At 47.8% G+C, this 23,680-nt stretch overlaps 1 protein-coding gene across 1 annotated transcript in view; it reads right to left on the bottom strand.

Annotated features, from left to right (window-relative positions):
• The window catches only part of LOC120989514 (disintegrin and metalloproteinase domain-containing protein 10-like), a 257,328-nt gene that overhangs the window by 225,085 nt on the left and 8,563 nt on the right, over nucleotides 1-23,680 (bottom strand). The window contains exons 2-3 of the mRNA XM_040417664.1: nucleotides 16,779-16,929; nucleotides 546-664 (exon numbers count right to left, since the gene is read on the bottom strand). Of these exons, the coding sequence (XP_040273598.1) occupies nucleotides 546-664; nucleotides 16,779-16,929 (270 nt within the window). The remainder of the gene's footprint in view (nucleotides 1-545; nucleotides 665-16,778; nucleotides 16,930-23,680) is intronic.

Genomic DNA, 23,680 nt, shown 5'->3' on the forward strand with positions numbered 1-23,680 from the left:
ACATGTCAGAAGAGGTGACGAGTCCTCTTTAAATAATGACAAATATATAGGTACAGTATGGTTAGTTGCTTGTATTCTGCGAATTACACATGGAGCTCCTGGGAATTCAAATTGCCAACTTTCCATTAATTGAAAATGTCACAAATTAATCTAACTAAGGATTCTCTCCCCAGAGCGTCACGGATTCTCTCCAGGTCTGTTCAGGAAAAAAGTGGCGGTTTTTCACAAAAGTTCAGTCAGTTTTGTCTGCGATTGCGTTCAGTGTTTCAGTTTTTCTGCACTGGCATATTTACATCTCCTAGCAACCATCAGTGAAAAACACATTGCATCTATTTTTTTTGTGGTGCGGAGGCACCGCAGCTCTGAATTACGGACCCATTCAAGTAAGGCGGGGAGCACATGGCCGGTGCCCGCATATTGTGGACCCACTGTTTGTGGGCCACAATAGGACCACGGCCGGGCAACGGCCATGTCCATGAGGCCTAAAGCAAACCCTTTGTTGTTGTTTTTTTTTTCTAGGATGGAGGTTGGAGGTTATGTCTTACCTTTTAGTTTGCCTGAATACAAAAATGAAATGTCCATGGGTATGGATGTATCATCAGATATCACTTTAAAATCATCTGTGAATACACTTCTATCTCTCCCTAACATCATTTCAAATTTCCTGCATTGAGAGATAAATTGCAATTGTTAGAATAAAAAATGTTTGGTTAAAATTACTTACTTAAAAGGGTATTCCAGTTACATTAATTTACAGGATAGGGGATAACTATTAGATTAGTGTGGGTCCAACCACTGGCATATCCACTGATCATGAGAACAGGTTCAGATTGATCATGTGCACTGCTGGTCCATTCACATCTATGGGATTGCCAGAAATAGTGGAGTACAGCATTTGGCTATTTCTGGCAGTCCCATAGAACTGAATGAAGCAGCAGTGCGCATGCTCAATCTGCTGCTCCATTCAATTCAGGAGTCCCCATGGGTACAGGGCACCTGTTCTCATAAACGGTGAGGTTCCCAGCAGCTGGACCCCCACTGATCTAATAGATGTAACCAGAATGCCTCTTTATTTAAAGTAAAATTAAAGAAATACTCTGTATATGAAGTTGTGATACACCTGTGATACGATTGTTGCAAAAAATTAAACACTGTTGGCAGGTAGCAAGTTGGACACACCATCATAGACCACAATGCAAGTCATATGTGACTGGAATTTACCTGCAACCTTTTTGCAGTCTGGCAGTTTTTTTTTTTTTACAGACAGTGGCTATCAAATATTCAAGTGAAAACAAGATGCAGACAAGTCGTGCAAATGTTTTTGGTCAAACTACTTTTTTGAGATTTGCTATTGTGAAACAAATGTCGCCTTGTAGACCAAGCCTTACAGCTCTGCTCTTGGGTCATGTTATGGCTCAGTCTTTTGGCAGATCACTATGCATAACGCATATTAGGCCAAACGCAGACGAGTTCAATGTGAGATACTTGCTGTGTGGGGCAGTGTAAGTTGCTGTTCTGAAATAATGATTTATAATGCTGTGTGATTTTGAAGATCTGGAATCTAGTGAATTACACAGACATAATGCTGTCAGTGATCAGGGCCGGATTAAGAGCATCATGGGCCTGGTGCTGAGGATTTTGCTGGGCCTTTTTATGGAACTGCACTCAGTGTCTTAATTACATATATATTTTATCGATACCATTAAAGTATTTTGTTCCTGCAACTACCCCTTCATTTGGCGTCTATCTTGGCAACATGGAGGGGGACCACGGGAGGGGGACCCTGAGGGTGGGGCACCCTCAGGGCACTATAGTGTCAGGAAAACCGCTTTGTTTTCCTGACACTATAGTGATCATTTAACATGACTATGAAGATTACTGTTTTCTAGCTGCTGTGGACTGTGGACAACAGCAGCTAGAAACAGTAATTTTCATAGAGCTGTGTTATGATTTATGGACACAGCACTCAGCATGCTTAGCCAGTCAGATAGAAGGCTGGCTAAGTATGCTGAGAGCTGTGTCTAAATAACATAACACATTAAAGGGTTTCTATCACTTGGTATCACATATTTAGGTGTCAGACACTAGCGATCCGCTAGTGTCTGCTCTAACAAACCATCCTAATATGATAGGTTTTGGGGCAGCCGTTTTGCTAAAATAACAACTTATATCTATATGCTAATGAGCCTCTAGGTGCTATGGGGGCGTCATTAGCACCTAGAAGCTCCGTCTACCTTCCTAAACTGTCGACGCCCAGCGCGTCCCTCCAGCCCGCCCATCTCCTGCTGAATGCGATCCTCTCCGTGCGCGTCTCTGTTCTGCGCATGCGCAGTGAATGTCTGACCGCTTCCCTGCTCAGACATCTCCACTGCGCCTGCGCCGATGACATCATAGTGCTCCGAGGAACAGGCGCAGTGGAGATGTCTGAGCAGGGAAGCGGTCAGACATTCACTGCGCATGCGCAGAACAGAGACGCGCACAGAGAGGATCGCATTCAGCAGGAGATGGGCGGGCTGGAGGGACGCGCTGGGCGGCGACAGTTTATGAAGGTAGACGGAGCCTCTAGGTGCTAATGACGCCCCCATAGCACCTAGAGGCTCATTAGCATATAGATATAAGTTGTTATTTTAGCAAAACGGCTGCCCCAAAACCTATCATATTAGGATGGTTTGTTAGAGCAGACACTAGCGGATCGCTAGTGTCTGACACCTAAATATGTGATACCAAGTGATAGAAACCCTTTAAAGGGATTCTGTCACCAGGTTTGACCCCTGTCAGCTAAAAATATGCTGATGTTCAGGGCGTCTTCACGATTCCTAATGTGGGCTGATAAATGTCATCTGTGGGCTTATTTAGCTAAAAAACAGCTATTACTAACCTGTCAGTCAAACAAATAAGGTGCCCAAGGGGATGTTAATGAATGCAAGGTGTCGGCCGCACCCACCGCCGTTCGTGCCCAGCGCCGCCTTTCCGGACTTCTGCGCCGCCTCCTAATCCTCTGTGCCGCCTCTCGCTCTCCCTCCCTCCCCCCTCCTCCTGCTGTAAGATCTCGCGCATACAGGGGTTGAGCGAAGTGCCGGCGCATGCGCACTTCGCTGTAAGAAGCCAAATGGAGAAGTCTGCACGGGCGCATCAGGCAGAGCCCTGTGCGCAAGCGCGAGATCTTACAGCAGAAAGAGGGGGGAGGGAGGGAGAGCGAGAGGCGGCACAGAGGATTAGGAGGCGGCGCAGAAGTCCGGAAAGGCGGCGCTGGGCACGAACGGCGGCGGGTGCGGCGGGCATCTTGCACCCATTAACATCCCCTTGGGCACCTTATTTGTTTGACTGACAGGTTAGTAATAGCTGTTTTTTAGCTAAATAAGCCCACAGATGACATTTATAAGCCCACATTAGGAATCGTGAAGACGCCCTGAACATCAGCATATGTTTAGCTGACAGGGGTAAAACCTGGTGACAGAATCCCTTTAAAGAAATTACTGTTTCTAGCTGCTGTGGACTGTGGACTAGCAGCTAGAAACAGTAATTTCTTTAATGTGTTATGTTATAGAGACTGAGCCCTCAGCATGCTTAGCCAGTCAGTAATTTTCATAGTGCTGTTATGATTTATGGAGACAGCTCTCAGCATGCTTAGCCAGCCTTCTATCTGGCTGTGCTTCTTGAGAGTCACAGTCCACAGGCTCAGAAACAGCCAGATAGAAGGCTGGCTAAGCATGCTGAGAGCTGTCTCCATAAATCATAACAGCACTATGATTGCCCTCCCTTCCAACTGGATGAGTTTATCTGATACCTGCCCTGCTCCAGAAGCTCCTGCTGTCTCACGGGCTGGTGTGGCTGAGCGCTGTGGGCCGTGTGCTGGTCGAAACTGCTGAGTAGGTTGTACACAGCGCAGCGTGCAGGAGGGATAACCACGGGCGCACTGAAGTCATATCCGGCAGGCCTGCATTACAGGAACCGCACCAGCTGCTCTGACGTCCTGCCGCCGGATATCCTGTGACGTATATCCGGCGGCAGGACGTCAGAGCAGCTGGTGCTGTTCCTGTAATGCTGCGGCCCGCCGGATATGGCCTCAGTAGTGATGGGAAGTTCGGATCTTTCAGATGAATCGCTTAATTTGAACCAGCTCATTCAAATGAACCGATTCATGAATCGGATCTTGGGTTCACTTGCTGAGTGACTAACTGCTGAGCTGACTCGCAAGTGAACCGAAGACTCTAGGTGCCGGTGCGCATGCGCAGATGCTATCCATTCGATTCACTTGCTGCTGCTGACTCAGTCATCTCTTCAGCTCTCTAATGAGTGAGTCCGGATCAGGAAGAGTGATTGATTATAGTGATAGTGAAGGGAAGCTGAGGCTGACGCCGGACAGGAGGACTCAGGAGCTGTCACTGTGGTGTGCATTGTTGTCTGTTGTGCATTGTTACCCACAGTGACAACAGTCTCGACACTGACAGTAGTACAACCAACCAAGTGAAATGTGAATGCACAGGGAAAACTATGTGCTGAATTGATAACAGTATTACAGTAACACAGTCACTGGCTGATAATAAAATAGTCCCCACTTAATGGAATCCATAAAGGAGATGTGAACCCACCCTTAGTTATATAGCTACTGAATGAGATGCCTTTAACATATATATCTCCTGAGAAGCCAATTTGATCCTAAAGGGTTAATTCAACCTGTAATCTAAACTCTGTGTCATCTGTCACTTCTCTTATCTCTCTGCTCCTGTCAAAGGCGTACATAGAAATCACTGGGCCCCATAGCAAGAATCTAAATTGGGCCCCCATTCCCCTTTCATAGCCCCTCCCACTACCCATTCCAGGCCTCTCTCTTTGTTCCATGAACTATGTTCGCTGCTGTTTTATAATTTATGCCATCAGGGCCGGATTGGGATTACAAAACAGGCCTGGCACACAAAAGAGGTATAATAGATACAGTGTGTACAGATGTATAGTGTATACAGCAGTGTACTGATATGTGAGGAACGTGGTATAATATATGCAGTGTGTTCAGGTATATAGTATACACAGCAGTGTACTGATATGTGAGGTACGAGGTATAATAGATGCAGTGTACAGATATATAGTATATACAGCAGTGTACTGATAAGTGAGGTACGAGGTGTAATAGATGCAGTGTACAGATATATAGTATATACAGCAGTGTACTGATATATGAAGTATAAATTACAGCTCGTACCTCACATATCAATCCAATACTGTATATACAATATACCTGTACACACCATCTATTATACCTCGTACCTAACATATCAGTACACTGCTGTATATACAATATATCTATACACACTGCATATATTATACCTTGTACCTCACATATCAGTACACTGCTGTATATATTATATATCTGTACATATTGCATCTATAATACTGTGCAATATATGCAGTGTGTGTATATATATAGATGTGAGGCATACAAGGTATAATACTGTAGATGCAGTGTTTACAGAAATATGTGGTCAGTTATGCATGTGTGTGTGAAGTACATGAGGTTGTGGTCACTGTACCTGTCTGAAGTATGATACATGAGTGAGCAATGAGTAAAAACAGGGCATGGAGGGGGGGGGGGGGGGTAAATGATGAAAAGTGGAGGACCTCCTCTTACCACTCCATTCCAGTCTGTATGGATCAATGCAGAGCTGCTTGTGAACTTCTAATACTTGCTGTTAGGGGTTGAAGGACCTGTGATGATGTCATCACAGGTCCTGGCAGATGTACCTTTCAAACCTAGGAACTACACCATTTTTGGTGCAGTTCCTTTGCTAGATTCTGCAGGACCTGTGATGCTGAAGATGATGTCATCACAGGTCCTGGCAGATGCACTGTTCTAACCTGAGAACTACACTTTACACTGTGCAGTTCCCTTACAGGACCTGTGAAGACTCCCTGTACTACTCAGACAGCTCAGAGCTGCTAGGGCTTGCCTTGCCTCAGCTCTGATTGGTTGGTGGGCGGGGAGGGGAGGGGCTGGCAGAAGCAGCTTCCACTCTAGGCTCATATTACGCTCCTCCCGAGTCCCTCCCTCAGGCTCCCTGCTGCCTGCGTCATTGTCTGTGTGCTGCTATGTGACGCTGCGCTGTGTACAACACAGGACTTTTAACCCTCCCGACGGCCTTTTGGCTGGCAGATGGGCCTATTTTATGGTAGGGGCCTGGAGCTGCAGCTCCATCAGCCCCTACGTTAATCCGGCCCTGAGTGTAATTCAATAGATTCCAGGACTCTAAGGGTTACACAGCCTTTAAATCATTATAATGCTCAAATCGTATGGGGAAATGTATAAAGCTTATACCCTGGTTTTATGGTGCCAAAGTGCCATTTTGTACCTTTTGTGACATTTTCAACCACTATTCTCACTACTTTTACAAAAAGTGAGTGGGAGATGGCGGACTGCTGGCTGGACCTCCACAGCCAGACACAGGCAGAACCTCTGCGGCCAGACACATTTAACAATGTGTGTGCCAGGCTTAGGGCTCAAGCAAGCCACCATGTTTTTTTTCCGCATCCAATCCACATTTTTTGCGGGTCAGATGCAGTCACATTCTCTTTAATGGTTCTGCAAAAGATGCGGATAGTACACAGTGTTCTGTCCACATCCGTATGTCCGTTCCACAGCACCCGCAAAAAAATAGAACATGTCCTATTCTTGTCCATATTAAAGACAAGGATAGGACTGTTTAAAGAGGGCCGGACGTTACGTTCCTCAAAATGAGGAACGCACATGGCCGGTGTCTGTGTTTTGCAGATCACTTTACGGACCGCAAAAATGGCTACAGCCGTGTGCATGAGCCCTAAGGCTCCATTCAAACGTCCGCAAAATTGGTCCGAATCCGTTCCGCAATTTTGCGGAACGGGTGCAGACCCATTCATTCTCTATGGGGAGGGAATGGATGCGGACAGCACACAGTGTGCTGTCCGCATCCGCATTTGCGGTGCGCGGCCCCGATCTTTGGGTCCGCAACTCCGCAAAAAGATAGAGCATGTCCTATTGTCCGCAGCTTGCGGACAAGAATAGGCATTTCTATGGGGGTGCCGGGCTGGTGTGTTGCGGACCCGCAATTTGTGGGTCCGCAACACAGCACGGACGTGTGAATGCAGCCTTATACTGCAACTTGCAACAGCATTGTGTGAAAAGTAGGTAGACACTTCAGAAACAATAATAAATACAATGGGGGATTTATCAAGCTTGACTCCAGAATTCTGGCTTCAAAAAGTTGCAAAATAGGGCTTTGCAACTTTTTGGGCTTTTATTTGTGCAAAACAATTGTTGACATTTTTCATTTTTACACCAATTAATTTCATTTTGAAGGGTGAAAAAGTGAGCTTAGTTAGCCTGTCAATCGGGGCATAGTTAGAACTGACTCTGCCTGACAGCAAATTAAGAAGTGGGCTTTGATACTGGCTGGTACCTCGGTACCAAAGCTCACTTCAGATTCCTAGGTTAAATTGTTTTTAAATACGCAGATATGAATACAGTAGTAATTCACCGAAGTCTGACTTCTACTAAGACGTAGTTTGGCTCCACGGAGCCAATACATTTTAATGCTGTACGGAAACAGCATTAACATGGAAGTTTTTGAATGAATCGACTTCGGACCTATGATCTGACGCTCGATTCGCCCAAGCCTATAAAAAAACATTTATCTCCCATGTATAAAAATGAATAAATAAAACCTGCATTTTATATCATATCAGTATTACAAATGGTCACTAACTTTTCACACAACTTTGCATAAATAAATAGTACAATTGACAAGTTCATATTATCAGCTGTTTACCACGCCCCCAACCCCGTGCTAATTGCTTTTCACAAAAATGTCCTTAATCCTGTCCAAAACAGACGAGCACTCCACAGAAGGATTGTATTACAAATGTAAATGCAAGTCTGTGGAGCGAGGTGGGGGGAGAAATGAGCAGGAGCTAAATGAGAACACACATAGACAGGCAGACTTGTGGAGCTATATGGGCAGAGATATAAACTTCCTAAGTGCTTTATTCACAACAATACAGGTCACTACTTCACTGTTAGTGATGGCCGAACATCGGCCGGGACAATTCATGAACGCGATCGCGAGAACACGATCAAATGTTCGCGAACCGCAAGTTCGCGGCAGGCCCCATTCACTTTAATAGCAGGCAAACAACCTGAAAAACCTTCAGGTCATATTTGCAGCCACCAAATACACTGCTCCAAAAAATAAAGGGAACACAAAAATAACACATCCTAGATCTGAGTTAATTAAATATTCTTCTGAAATACTTTGTTCTTTACATAGTTGAATGTGCTGACAACAAAATCACACAAAAATAAAAAAATGGAAATCAAAATTTTCAACCCATGGAGGTCTGGATTTGGAGTCACACTCAAAATTAAAGTGGAAAACCACACTACAGGCTGATCCAACTTTGATGTAATGTCCTTAAAACAAGTCAAAATGAGGCTCAGTAGTATGTGTGGCCTCCACGTGCCTGTATGACCTCCCTACAACGCCTGTGCATGCTCCTGATGAGGTGGCGGACGGTCTCCTGAGGGATCTCCTCCCAGACCTGGACTAAAGCATCTGCCAACTCCTGGACAGTCTGTAGTGTAACGTGACGTTGGTGGATAGAGCGAGACATGATGTCCCAGATGTGCTCAATTGGATTCAGGTCTGGGGATCGGGCGGGCCAGTCCATAGCATCAATGCCTTCGTCTTGCAGGAACTGCTGACACACTCCAGCCACATGAGGTCTAGCATTGTCTTGCATTAGGAGGAACCCAGGGCCAACCGCACCAACATATTGTCTCACAAGGGGTCTGAGGATCTCATCTCGGTACCTAATGGCAGTCAGGCTACCTCTGGCGAGCACATGGAGGGCTGTGCGGCCCTCCAAAGAAATGCCACCCACACCATTACTGACCCAATGCCAAACCGGTCATGCTGGAGGATGTTGCAGGCAGCAGAACGTTCTCCACGGCGTCTCAAGACTCTGTCACGTCTGTCACATGTGCTCAGTGTGAACCTGCTTTCATCTGTAAAGAGCACAGGGCGCCAGTGGCGAATTTGCCAATCTTGGTGTTCTCTGGCAAATGCCAAACGTCCTGCACGGTGTTGGGCTGTAAGCACAACCCCCACCTGTGGACGTCGGGCCCTCATATCACCCTCATGGAGTCTGTTTCTGACCGTTTGAGCAGACACATGCACATTTGTGGCCTACTGGAGGTCATTTTGCAGGGCTCTGGTAGTGCTCCTCCTGTTCCTCCTTGCACAAAGGCGGAGGTAGCGGTCCCGCTGCTGGGTTGTTGCCCTCCTACGGCCTCCTCCACGTCTCCTGATGTACTGGTAGCGCCTCTCCTGATGTCTCCTGGCAGCGCCTCCATGCTCTGGACACTACGCTGACAGACACAGCAAACCTTCTTGCCACAGCTCGCATTGATGTGCCATCCTGGATAAGCTGCACTACCTGAGCCACTTGTGTGGCTTGTAGACTCCGTCTCATGCTACCACTAGAGTGAAAGCACCACCAGCATTCAAAAGTGACCAAAACATCAGCCAGGAAGCATAGGAACTGAGAAGTGGTCTGCGGTCACCACCTGCAGAACCACTCCTTTATTGGGGTGTCTTGCTAATTGCCTATAATTTCCACCTGTTGTCTATCCCATTTGCACAACAGCATGTGAAATTGATTGTCACTCAGTGTTGCTTCCTAAGTGGACAGTTTGATTTCACAGAAGTGTGATTGACTTGGAGTTACATTGTGTTGTTTAAGTGTTCCCTTTATTTTTTTGAGCAGTGTACTTACTAGAAGTGCACAAATAGTCCCACAACATGGACAGTGACCTACTAGAGGGGGATCAAAGATACAAATTCCAACAAAAAATATGTATTTTAATCATGGGCCATTTTTATGCGTTTTAAATGGAAATTCTCAAAAATGTGCCCTGCTGGAGCCTAGAAAATTTTTATTATAGGGCACAGGAGTATGGGCCCTAAAAATTAGGCATTAACCTGACAAAAAAGAAATTGTGATTATGTGGCTCGAGGTACATTATGCAGTCACTGACTAACAATTTTACTGTAGCCCACTGGAGTACAGGCCCCAAACATTATGCATTCACCGTACAGAAAAGATCAAGTGATTATGTGGCTGGAGGTATATTAGACGGTCATTGGATAACAATTTTACTGCGGGCCAGTGGAATACAGGCCCCAAAAATTCTGCATTCAATGGACAGAAAAGAACAAGTGATCATGTGACTGGAGGTATATTAGATGGTCAATGGAAATACATTTTACTGCAGGCCAGTGGAGTACAGGCTCCAAACATTAGGCATTTACCGGACAGAAAACATCTAGTGATTATGTGGCTGTAGGACGGTACATTAAGCGGTCACTGTATAACAATTTTACTGTTGGCCAATTAGATTACAGGCCCCAAATATTATGCATTCACCGGACAGAAAACATCAAGTGATTATGTGGCTGGAGGTATATTAGATGGTCATTGGATAACAATTTTACTGCAGGCCAGTGGAGTACAGGCCCCAAACATTAGGCATTCACCGGACAGAAAATGCCGCTGTATTTACATTAGGCCTCATGCACAAGACCGTTGTGTGCATCCGTGGCCGTTGTGCCGTTCAACTCAATGGGTCCGTGAAAGAACACGGATGCACACAAGATTGGCATCCGTGTCCGTGATCCGTGGCCGTAGGTTACTTTCATGCAGACGGATCCGAAGATCCGTCTGCATAAAAGCTTTTTCAGAGATGAGTTTTCACTTTGTGAAAACTCATATCCGACAGTATATTCTAACACAGAGGCGTTCCCATAGTGATGGGGACGCTTCTAGTTAGAATATACTATGAACTGTGTACATGACTGCCCCCTGCTGCCTGGCAGCAACCGATCTCTTACAGGGGGCTGTGATCCGCACAATTAACCCCTCAGGTGCTGCACCTGAGGGGTTAATTGTGCATATCATAGCTCCCTATAAGAGATCAGGGGCTGCCAGGCAGCAGGGGGCAGACCCCCCTCCCTCCCCAGTTTGAATATCATTGGTGGCCAGTGTGCGGCCTCCCCCGGCCCCCCCCTCTATTGTAATATCATTGGTGGCCAGTGTGCGGCCCCCCCTCCCTCCCTCTATTGTAATATCATTGGTGGCCAGTGTGCGGCCCCCCCGGCCCCCCCCCTCCCTCCCTCTATTGTATTATCATTGATGGCCAGTGTGCGCCCTTCCCGGCCCCCCCTCTATTGTATTAATATCATTGGTGGCCAGTGTGTGCCCTCCCCTCTCCCCCCGATCATTGGTGGCAGCGGAGAGTTCCGATCGGTGTCCCAGTTTAATCGCTGGGGCTCCAATCGGTAACCATGGCAACCAGGACGCTACTGCAGGCCTGGTTGCCATGGTTACTTAGCAATATTACAATATTAGAAGCATTATACTTACCTGCTGCGCTGTCTGTGACCGGCCGTGAGCTCCTCCTACTGGTAAGTGACAGATCATTAAGCAATGCGCCGCACAGACATGTCACTTACCAGTAGGAGGAGCTCCCGGCCGGTCACAGACAGCGCAGCAGGTAAGTATGATGCTTCTAATATTGTAATATTGCTAAGTAACCATAGCAACCAGGCCTGCAGTAGCATCCTGGTTGCCATGGTTACTGATCGGAGCCCCAGCGATTAAACTGGGACTCCGATCGGAACTCTCCGCTGCCACCAATGATCGAGCAGGGGGGGGAGAGGGGAGGCCGCACATTGGCCACCAATGATATTACAATAAAGGGAGGGAGGGGGGGCCAACGGAGACCGCACACTGGCCACCAATGATATTACAATAGAGGGAGGGAGGGGGGGCCGGGGGAGGCCGCACACTGGCCACCAATGATATTACAATAGAGGGAGGGAGGGGGGGCCGGGGGAGGCCGCACATTGGCCACCAATGATATTACAATAGAGGGAGGGAGAGGGGGCTGGGGGAGGCCGCACATTGGCCACCAATGATATTACAATAGAGGGAGGGAGGGGGGGCTGGGGGGGGCGCACTCTGGCCACCAATGATATTCAAACTGGGGAGGGAGGGGGGTCTGCCCCCTGCTGCCTGGCAGCCCCTGATCTCTTACAGGGGGCTATGATACGCACAATTAACCCCTTCAGGTGCGGCACCTGAAGGGTTAATTGTGCTGATCACAGCCCCCTGTAAAAGATCGGGTGCTGCCAGGCAGCAGGGGGCAGTCATGTACACAGTTCGTAGAATATTCTAACTAGTAGCGTCCCCATCACTATGGGAACGCCTCTGTGTTAGAATATACTGTCGGATCTGAGTTTCACGATGTAACTCAAATCCAATGGTATATTCTAACATAGAAGCGTTCCCATGGTGATGGGGATGCTTCAAGTTAAAATATACCATCGGATTGGAGAAAACTCTGATCCTATTGTATATTAACTTCTGACTTTACATTGAAAGTCAATGGGGGACGGATCAGTATGCAATTGCACCATATTGTGTCAACGTCAAACGGATCCGTCCACATTGACTTGCATTGTAAGTCAGGACGGATCCGTTTGGCTCCGCACGGCCAGGCGGACACCAAAACGACTTTTATTTCATGATCTCCAAAAATCAAGGAAGACCCACGGACGAAAAAACGGTCACGGATCACGGAAAAACGGGACCCGTTTTTGCGGACCGCAAAAAAAAAGGTTGTGTGCATGAGGCCTTAGACAGGGACCAGTCTTTGTTCTGAGTGGTGGCGGATATGTGTGGGCTGGCATGAGGAAATTCAATTAAACGTAGTCGTCACAGGTGTTGAATTCCTCTGAGATCCATGCCTTATTCATTTTTAGAAATGTGAGGTAGTCCACACTGTCATGAGTTAGGCGAGTGCACTTATCGGTCACGATCCCCCCTGCTGCACTGAACATCCTTTTGGAAAGGACACTCGACGAGGTGTAAGCCAAGAGTTCCATGGCAAATTGTGCCAGCTCTGGCCGCAGGGCAAGCCTGCACACCCAGTAGTTCAGGGGTTCCTCGCTTCTCAGAGCATCCACATCAGCCGTTAACCCGATGTAGTCGGACACCTATTGCTCTAGGCGTTCCCTGAGGCTGGATCCGTAGGGCGGCTGTCGATGGGTTGACTGCAAGAATGATCTCATATCCGAAGTGACCAACACATCTTCAAACTGCCCACTTCTTGCAAGCGCGGTAGGATTGGTACACGCAACTGCTTCTCTGTGGGTGGAAATTCCTCTGCCAGCGGTCCCAACAGCAGAATGCAGCATCTCTCGCAGCAAGGCCTGGAAATGCTGCATTATGACAGCCCTCTGTGATGCTGGTAATGTGTCTGACATTTTGTGCTTGTACCGGGGGTCTAAGTACGTTGCCACCCAGTACTGGTCCTTGCCCTTTATGCTTTTTATAGGGGGTCCCTCTTCAAACACTGGAGCATGAAGGCCCCCATTTGCACTATATTGAAAGCGGTGGAGCGGCCTGGCTCCTGCTCATTGTCCAGGAGAATGTTGTCCTCGGTCTCCTCCCCCCCCCATCCACGGACAACACCAGGGATCCCATAAAAGTTTAAAGCCTTGCTCTTCTTGCTCCTCCTCCTTCCCCCAGGCACCATCCTCCTCTGACTCCTCTTCAGACTCCTGTTGACTTGTCTCAGATGGAGTAGCCCCCCTGGGAAGTCATTGAGCATTGCGACTTACTCATCTTCCAGCTCCTGCTCCTTGACTGCTTGATCAATGACATGTTGTAATGCTCACTCCAGAAAGAAGGTGTAAGGTACGATGCCACTGATGGCGCCCTGGCTGTGACTGACCAGTTTGTTGATCTCATCAAATGGCCGCAGAACTCTGCATGTATCGCGCATGAGGAGCCACTGGCACAGTGAAAAGAAACCAAGCTCCCCAGAACCTGTCCTGCTGCAAAGTTCGTACAGGTAGTTGTTAACAGCACGTTTCTGCTGGAGCAGCCTATCAAGCATATACAAGGTGGAGTTCCAGCGCGACGGGCTGTCACAAATCAGACGTCTGACAGACAAGTGGTGCCACCACTGAACGTCAGCAAGGTGAGCCATAGCTGTGTAAGATCTTCTAAAATGGTCAGAGATTTTCCTGGCCTGCCGCAAGACATCCTGGACCCGGGGTATTTGGCAACGAATCGCTGCATGACTAAGTTCAGGACATGTGCCATGCATGGCACGTGTGTCATTTTGCCCTGTTTCAGCGTGCTCCGCAGATTGGCACCATTGTCGCACAACACTTTACCAACTGTCAAATTGAGCGTGGATAGCCACTGATTGGCCTGTGACTGCAGAGCTGAAAGCAGTGCAGAACCGGTGTGGCTCTTGGCTTACAGGCACAACAGCCGCAGCACAGCATGGCAATGTCTCAACTGGCACATCGAATAGGTTCTGGGGAGCTTTGGGGGTTCAGCGGAAGAGGCAGTAGCAGTGGAAAAGGAGGAGATGGAGAATGGAGTAGGAGGAGGAGAAGAAGAGGCAGGCCTGCATGCAATCCATGGCGGTAACACCAAATCCACACGGGTGCCACGGGTTGCATGCTTGACAGCCGTCAGAAGGTTCACACAGTGGGCAGTAAAAGTTATGTACCTTGTTTTGCCCGTGTTTGCTAGACCACTTATCTGTGGTCAGATGTATCTTGGCACCGACACTGTGTGCCAGAGATACATTCACTTGCCGCTGAACGTGGCAATATAGCTCTGGGATGCCCTTCTGGGAGAAATATTTCCTTCTGGGGACCCTTCCATTGCAGTGTGCCAATGGCCACAAATTTTCTAAAGGCCTCCGAGTCCACCAGTGTATATGGCAGTAGTTGGTGGGCTAGCAGTTCTGACAAGCAGGTGGTTACCCATTGGGCAAGAGGGTTAACCGGCATCATCAACTTTTTGCGTTAGAACATTTGGGCCACAGAAGCCTGCCTTTTGCAAGATGAACACGACGATGGCACAGTGGAAGGTGGAGTGGAGGACAAATGGGAGGAGAGAGGAGAAGGAGAAGAGGCAGAATGTGGAGCACCGGGAGTGTGGTTTTGTGAGTTCTGACGGTGTTGCTCCCTCTGGGCTCGGTGATGAGTGGCCAGGTGCCTTCTTAAGGTGGTCTTCCCTAGGTGAGTGTTGGACTTATCGCGACTTATGCGTTGACAGCACAGGCTGCAGATGGCAATACTATTTTCAGCAGCTGACCGGTTAAAAAAAAGCCCACACTGCGGTACCATGTGCCGGCATCCTGGGAGCGCCAGATGCGACCATGCATGGTGGATGGCTCGCTCCAAATACATTTGCCGTCTGCTTTTTGCCTCCTGTGCACTGCGAGTTCTGACTGCTTCTCCTCCTTCTCACTGTCTGCTGCTCTCTCCCTCTGAACTCCTCTCCTCTTCCTCTCTTGTGGGCACCCACATGACATCCATCGACACGTCATCATTGTCACCTTCACCACCACTGACATTAGAGATCTCGGAGTAGGCTGCAACAGCGGGGACCACCCTCCTTGGGCTGATCTGGGTACTGCCGTCAGACTGCTGGGTGGCGGCCGTTGCTACCTCCTCTTCCTCATCCGATGCCAAGAATGGCTGTGCTTCGGTAAAGTCTGAGAATGGATGGCAAAATAATTCCTCTGACTCAAGTGGAGGGGCTATGGTGGTGGTGGTGTCTTTGGGGGTGCACACAGCAGAGAGTGAGGAGAGTGTTGATACAGAAGATGAGGAGGGTGCAGAAGCGGAAAGCTGAGTGAGCCACTTAGCCATCTCTGGTGCGTCCTTTAACGTAATCGCACGCACCTTCTCCAACTTCCCACTTAGGCTCCAGCCTGATGCACCTGACCAACCCCTACCACCCTTGCAGAATGGCCTGCTTCTTCCTCTGCCTGTCATTTTCAAAATGACCCTCTGACCTATCGATAGCACACCTATACCAGTCCTTAAAAGGACTTTTGTGGCCCTATTAGCTAGCGATTTGTGTCCCTAACAGTCTGGCCCTGCTCCACACTGCAACCTCTCCCTACACTGGCAAAAAACAGAATGTAAAATGGCTGCCAGATCGGGTTTATTTATAGGGTAGGGGGAGTGTCCATGTGCTGAAACATCTCAATTGGCTGTCCTGTCCCACCTGATGGATGTGTCATGGGCCAAAGTTAGGCACAATGCAAAAGAATATGGCGCCGGCGGACATCGCCATATGTTCGCTTGTTCGCCGCGAAATGACCACCGGGGAAACCGCAAGGCCATCTCTATTCACTGTTATATTCTCTATGACCCTGGGGCTACTTCTGAGTGAGTAAGAGAAGGTTGGACTGCAGATTCTCCTCTACTCTCTGGAGCAAATCTCGTTCCACTGTGTCTGAGAGAACTGAAAACTAGACATTCACTATGATTAAAAGAAACTGTTAACCAGAAACAAGTCATATAGTGTCCAGAAATAGTGTTATTCATCATGTACACACACTATATTATTGATTAATACAAAGTTTGCTGAAAGGTTAGTGACAGTTTAAGTATCGCCATACAGTTTTCATGTGGGCTTTAGTCGATAATTTTTTATTTTTTTGCTTCATAAACATGTCTCAAATGAGATGCACTAAAAAGGCCCCAAAATTTGCTGCAAATTAAGCTAGATTTCAGGCTCAGGCACAGCCACAATGGTAAATGTGGACCATTGACCTCATATATGGTACATTAGCCCAAATGGATTGTATGCTAAAATGAAAACAGCTGGTTCTTCTTTGATTTTCTGAATTATACGCAGAATAGACTTGTTACCTATTGTACCCAGATATCTCTAGCTGCATTGGGTTTTGTTCTTGATTTGTAGCTCTTTTTGATCTTAGATGATCTTTAAAAATATCATCCCTGTTATATGATGCCGTCTCATAGTATTTCAGAAATGGCCTGACCTTGTTTCCATTATACCCTATAAAACAAAACAAATAGTTATTGAATTTATTTGGTTTATACCAAAATTGCTTAGCCTGCTACATACAAGGCAATATATATGTTAGACATTGTATAATGTCCCTATTCAAAAATGCATCAAGAGCTTTTAATAATCCCCATAAAAATTCAATTTTATTAATATCTTTACAAAACTGATCATAAATATTTTTTGATACAGAGATCCAATAAAAATTGCCAGTGATTCCAATCAAGAAGTATGATACAGAATAAATGTATAAAGCGAGCAGCTATACCCAAAGCCTCGACCTGTCATTCTTCTAGAACTTATAACACGCATGCCTGTAAAATGGAGGATGAAAGGATACAGCAATATAAATAAATGGCCATTACAGGGCTGTATGATGCCATAACTAGTAACTAACTGAAAAGACAGCATATTCTGTGTCCTTTCATCCTCCATTTTACAGGCATACACTTTATACGTTGTAGACGAATGGTATATAGAGGTTTTGAATATGGATGCTTTCTTTATACAAAGAATAATCTGTATCATACCTCTAAATTGGAATCGCTGACAATTTTTATTGGATCTCTATAACATCAGTAAATATTTACAGTATGATCAGTTTTCCACTCTTTGGAAGTCTTTACTACCACACAAACCACTCAGTTTCTTGGGGCGCCTGCCCCATAAGACCCCCTGACAGCCAGGTCAGAAAGCATCACAATTTACGAATGGATCCTGAGGATGCAGAAACAGTTGTGTACTGACAGGGAACCGCTGCTGGGAATATCCCTTTAACTATCAGGCCCCTGGCACCCCAGTCCAACACTGTCTGCAGTCCTGTGCAACACCACAGATAACACAGTGATAATACTCTGAATACAGATAATCTAGTAGATGCTACCTGCACTCCTATGGAACACCACAGATAACACAATAGTACGGCGGATGTCAGATCTTTAAAGATGGCTCCCACTCCAGAGCAGAGTGATCACCATAGCTGCCCGGTGCATGCTGTTTCACACAGCAGACAACTGGGGCTAATGCCTGCGATCAGCGATAACGCCGAATGCGGACGCTTAACCCCTCAGATGCTATGGTCAAATGTGAGCGTGTCACTTGGAAGGTAAAAAAACCTGTAAGGCATCTTTCAGATGGGCGTCCCGGATTTGCTCCGGATGCGTCCCGAGTAGGGTTGAGCGAACCAAACTTAAGGTTATTTGGACCCCGAACCTGAACATTTCCATAAAAGTTCGGGTTCGGTGTTCGGCGCTTTCATGGCGCTTTTTGAAAGGCTGCACAGCAGCCAATCAACAAGCGGCATACTACTTGCCCCAAGAGGCCATCACAGCCAGGCCTACTAATGGCATGGCTGTGATTGGCCAGAGCAGCATGTGACCCAGGCTCTATATAAGCTTGAGTCACGTAGCGCTGAAAGTCACTCTGCTGTTACAAGTGTAGGGAGAGGATGCTGCTGGACTTGTGAGTTCAGGGAGAGAATCTAACTCAGCGATCTACAGACAAATAGTTGTGTGGGTGCAGGGCACTGTCGTTTTACCCTGCCCTGAGCTCATTGTCTAAAAAACACAAACTTTTAGAATTCTGTTAGTTAGGTGGGTGGCGGCGGCGGCCATTTTATGCATGCTCAGTGCACCAGCACTGCATCTGAGCTTTTGGGACATTGCAAATCACCATTTTTTTAAGGGGAAATAACAACATCTGGATTAGTCAGTGTGCAATTTAAGGTAGAAATACACCCATCATTTTCTGGGGTTTTAAAAACACACTATTTTATTTTTCAAAAAAATGTATTTTCCAGATCTGCAAGTGTTAAATTCAAGTTTAATATATACAGTTTTCAAATTCTGTTAGCAAAAAAATACTTTTTTGGCAATCTACAACATCTGTATTAGTCATTGTGCAATTTAAGGTAGAAATACACCCATCATTTTCAGGGGTTTGAAAAACACACAATTTTTTTTCCAAAAAACAGTATTTTCCAGATCTGCAAGTGTTAAATTCAAGTTTAATATATACAGTTTTCATATTCTGTTAGCAAAAAAAGACTTTTTTGGCAATCTACAACATCTGTATTAGTCAGTGTGCAAATTAAGGTAGAAATACACCCATCATTTTCTGGGGTTTGAAAAACACACTCTTTTGACAAAAAACACTATTTTCAGGCCTTGCAGCACATGTGAAATTACATGCTTATATACTGCTGTTAATTTCAGTTTTTAAACAAACACTCATTTGGGCACAAAAAATTTCGTTGGCAGCCTTTGATACAGATGTCATTGTGAGATACACCCTTATAGGGAATCTGTCACCTATTTGTCCATATAAAACCGTTAAAATAGCAATCTGCAATAAAGTACCTTCTTACCTACATGTGTCTTCTTTCTTTTATTCAACTTTTCATTCTTATAAAAAAGCGATTTTTCTAATATGTAAATGAGGTTCCAAGGTGCCCAGAGGGGCGTTATTACTCTGCTCTAGTGCCCAGTAACGCCCCTCTGCAGTGCCCAGCCGGCCTTTCTTCCAAGCCCAGCACACCTCCTCATAAATAAATGTCCTCCCACATACTTGCCGAACGGCGCCGCCCCCTCCCCACCATGTCATTTAATTTATTCATTGCACCATCGTGCTTCCTCCTCTCTTGGCCTACGGCACCGCCCCCTCCCGATTACGTCATTTAATTTATTCACTTCATCGGGCGTTCCTTCCTCCTCTTTTGGCCTACGGCGCCGCCCCCTACCTATACGTCATTAAATGTATTCATAGCACCGGCCCTCCCTTCCTCTTCTCTTGTCCTTCGAAATCCCGCGCAGGTGCAGTATCGGTGAGTATCGGTTATGTCACTGGGCTCGGCGCATGCCCAGTGATAATATTGAGGCTGTTGCCCTCTGGAACAGGAGAATCGTGCAGGCGCAGGCACTCACCGATACTGCGCCTGTGCGGGATTTCGGAGGACAAGAGAGGAGGAAGGGAGGGCCGATGCTATGAATACATTTAATGACGTAATGGGAGGGGGCGGCGCCGTAGGCCAAGAGAGGAGGAAGGAACGCCCGATGTAGTGAATAAATTAAATGACGTAATCGGGAGGGGGCGGCGCCGTAGGCACTGCAGAGGGGCGTTACTGGGCACTAGAGTAGAGTAATAACGCCCCTCTGGGCACCTTGGAACCTCATTTACATATCAGAAAAATCGCTTTTTTATAAGAATGAAAAGTTGAATAAAAGAAAGAAGACACATGTAGGTAAGAAGGTACTTTATTGCACATTGCTATTTTAACGGTTTTATATGGTCAAAATAGGTGACAGATTCCCTTTAATACATACAGGGGTTTGAATTAGGCATTTGAAATATGTTTTATTGAGGCCTAGTCTGGTTCAGGCCGTGTGAGATACACCCTTTACATACTGTCGTTCTATTCAACTATTAATTAAACACCCATTTAGGGCAAGATCCTAAAATGGAAAAATATGAGGACAGCTTCAAATAAGGGACATGGCTCAGGTCGTGGTGCTGCTGGTGAAGCTCCTGTTGCAGAGAGAGGACGTGGTCGATCTTTGCCAGCTACACGCACAAGTGAAAACCCTTCCTCAGTGCGAGTAGGCGACAAAACCTGCAGCGGTATTTGGTCGGGCCTAATGCTGCTCTACGAATGGTGAGGCCTGAACAAGTACAGGTGATAGTAAATTGGGTTGCTGACAGTGGATCCAGTTCCTTCACATTGTCTCCCACCCAGTCTCCTGCTGAAAGACCACAGTTGGCACCTGCAGCCGATGTCCATCAGTCTTTCACCTCACCCCCTTGCAAATCAGCCAAGCAGTCTCAGCCCCAAGTCATGCAGCAGTCTCTTCTGCTTTTTGAGGACTCTGTTAGCAGGGTTTCCCAGGGCCATCCACCTAGCCCTGCCCCAGAAGTGAAAGAAATTGAGTGCACCGATGCCCAACCACTTATTTTTCAAGATGATTTCATGGGAGGACCATCGCAGCACGTCTCGGATGATGACGAAACACAGGTGCCAACTGCTGGGGCTTTCGAAAGTGTGAAGACCGACAAGGAAGTCAGGGGTGAAGACTGGGTGGAAGATGATGTGGAGGACGATGAGGTCCTTGACCCCACATGGAATCAAGGTCATACGAGTGACCTATGTAGTTCGGAGGAAGAGGCGGTGGTCGCACAGAGCCACCAGCACAGCAGAAGAGGGAGCAGGGTGCAAAAGCGGAGCAGCAAACCTCTAGACAGTACGCCTCCTACTACCCACCGCAGCAAGGGACCGAGCACACCAACGCCAGCTCCAAGGAGTTCCCTGGCATGGCAGTTCTTCAGACAATGTGCTGACGACAAGACACGAGTGGTCTGCACGCTGTGCAATCAGAGCCTGAAGTGAGGCATAAACGTTCTCAACCTGAGCACAACCTGCATGACCAGGCATTTAAGTGCAAAGCATGAGCTGCAGTGGAGTAGACACTTCAAAAACCTCTGGCTCCTACTGCTTCCTCTACTGCTGCAGTCGCGGCCTCTTCATCCACCTCTGGAGTGACAGTGCCACCTGGCACCCCACAAACAGAGGATCTGCCAGCAACACCTGGGTCACCAAGCATCTCCACAATGTCACACGGAAGCGTTCAGCTCTCCATATCCCAAACGCTGGAGAGGAAGAGGAAGTACCCCCCTACCTACCCGCGATCCCTAGCCCTCAATGCCAGCATTTCTAAATTATTTGCCTTTGAAATGCTGTCATTCCGTCTGGTGGAGACGGATAGTTTTAAAGGCCTTATGGCGGTGGCTGTCCCACAGTACATTGTGCCCAGCCGCCACTACTTTTCAAGGCGAGCCATCCCTTCCCTTCACAACCAAGTAGGGGACAAAATCAGGTGTGCACTGCACAACGCCATCTGTGGCAAGGTGCACCTGACTACGGATACGTGGACCAGTAAGCACGGTCAGGTCCATTATATCTCCATAACAGCACACTGGGTAAATGCAGTTTGGCGCATGTCCTTCCACCACCGAGGATTGCAGGGCGCTTCAGTTTGCCTACTGTTGCTTCCTCCTCCTACTCTGCTTCCTCATCCTCTACCAGCTCCTCATCCGGTCAGCGAAACACCTTCACCACCAACTTCAATACAGCCAGGGGTAAACGACAGCAGGCAGTTTTAAAACTTATCTGTTTGGGGGACAATCCCCACACCGCGCAGGAGCTGTGGACGGGCCTTGAACAACAGACCGATGAGTGGTTTGTGCCAGTCAGCCTCAAACCCGGCCTGGTGGTGTGAGATAATGGGCGAAATCTCGTAGCAGCTCTGGGACTAGCCGGTTTGATGCACATCCCTTGCCTGGGGCATGTGCTGAATTTGGTGGTGCAGAGATTCCTTAAAAATTACCCCGACATGTCAGAGCTGCTGCAATAAAGTGTGGGCCGTCTGTGCGCGCTTTCGGCGTTCTCACCCTGCTGCTGCTCGCCTGTCAGCACTGCAGCGTAACTTCGGCCTTCCCGCTCACCGCCTCATATGCGACGTGCCCACAAGGTGGAACTCCACCTTGCACATGCTGGCCAGACTGTGCGAGCAGCAGCAGGCGATTGTGGAGTTTCAGCGGCAGCACGCATGAGTGAGTCGCTCGGCGGAACAGCACCACTTCACTACCAATGACTGGGCCTCCATGTGAGACCTGTGTTCCTTGTTGCGCTGTTTTCGAGTACTCCACCAACATGGCCAGTGCCGATAACACAGTTCTCAGCGTTACTATCCCACTTCTATGCCTCCTTGAAAAAACGCTCCTGGCAACGATGGAAGAGGATGTGGCACAGGAGGAGGAAGAGGGATAATTTCGTAGGGTTTCCGGCCAGTCATTCCCAAATAGCTCTGAGGGTGGGTTCCTGCACCCACAAACCCAAGGTACACAATTGTCCAGCCAGGGCACAGTTCTGGAGGATGAGGAGGTGGAGGTTGAGGAGGAGGAGATGCAGGAGGAGGAACCATGTTCACAGCAGGGTGGCACCCAGACCAGCTCATGGCCATCACTGGTGCGTGGATGGGGGGATACAGAGGACACAGACGATACACCTCCCATAGAGGACAGCTTTTCGTTGCCTCTGGGCAGCCTTGCACACATGAGCGATTACATGCTGGAGTGTCTCCGCAATGACCGCCGAGTTGCCCACATTCTAACTTGTGCTGATCACTGGGTGGCCACGCTGCTGGATCCCCGTTACAAGGACAACGTACCGTCCTTAATCGTAAGATGCGCGAGTACAAGCGCACGCTGGTAGATGTGCTGCTGATGGCATTCCCACCTGACAGCGGGGGCACAGTGGAAGCACAAGGCGAAGGCAGAGGACGAGGAGGAGGTCGCCAACGCAGCTGGGGCACCGCCAGCACCTCAGAAGGCAGGGTTAGCATGGCCGAAATGTGGAAAAGCTTTGTCAGCACGCCACAACAACCAGCACCACCAGCTGATATGGAACGTCTTAGCAGGAGGCAGCATTTCACCAACATGGTGGAGCAGTATGTGTGCACACGCCTACAAGTACTGAATGACGGGTCTTCCCCCTTTAACTTCTGGGTCTCCAGATTGCCCTTTATGCCTTGGAGGTGCTGGCCTGCCCTGCAGCCAGTGTATTGTCTGAACGTGTATTTAGCACGGCAGGGGGAGTCATTACAGACAAACGCAGCCGCCTGTCCACAGCCAACGTGGACAAGCTCACGTTCATTAAAATGAACCAGGCTTTGATCCCACAAGACTTGTCTGT

Source organism: Bufo bufo, chromosome 2 (assembly GCF_905171765.1).
Source record: "Bufo bufo chromosome 2, aBufBuf1.1, whole genome shotgun sequence".
Classification (NCBI taxonomy): domain Eukaryota; kingdom Metazoa; phylum Chordata; class Amphibia; order Anura; family Bufonidae; genus Bufo; species Bufo bufo.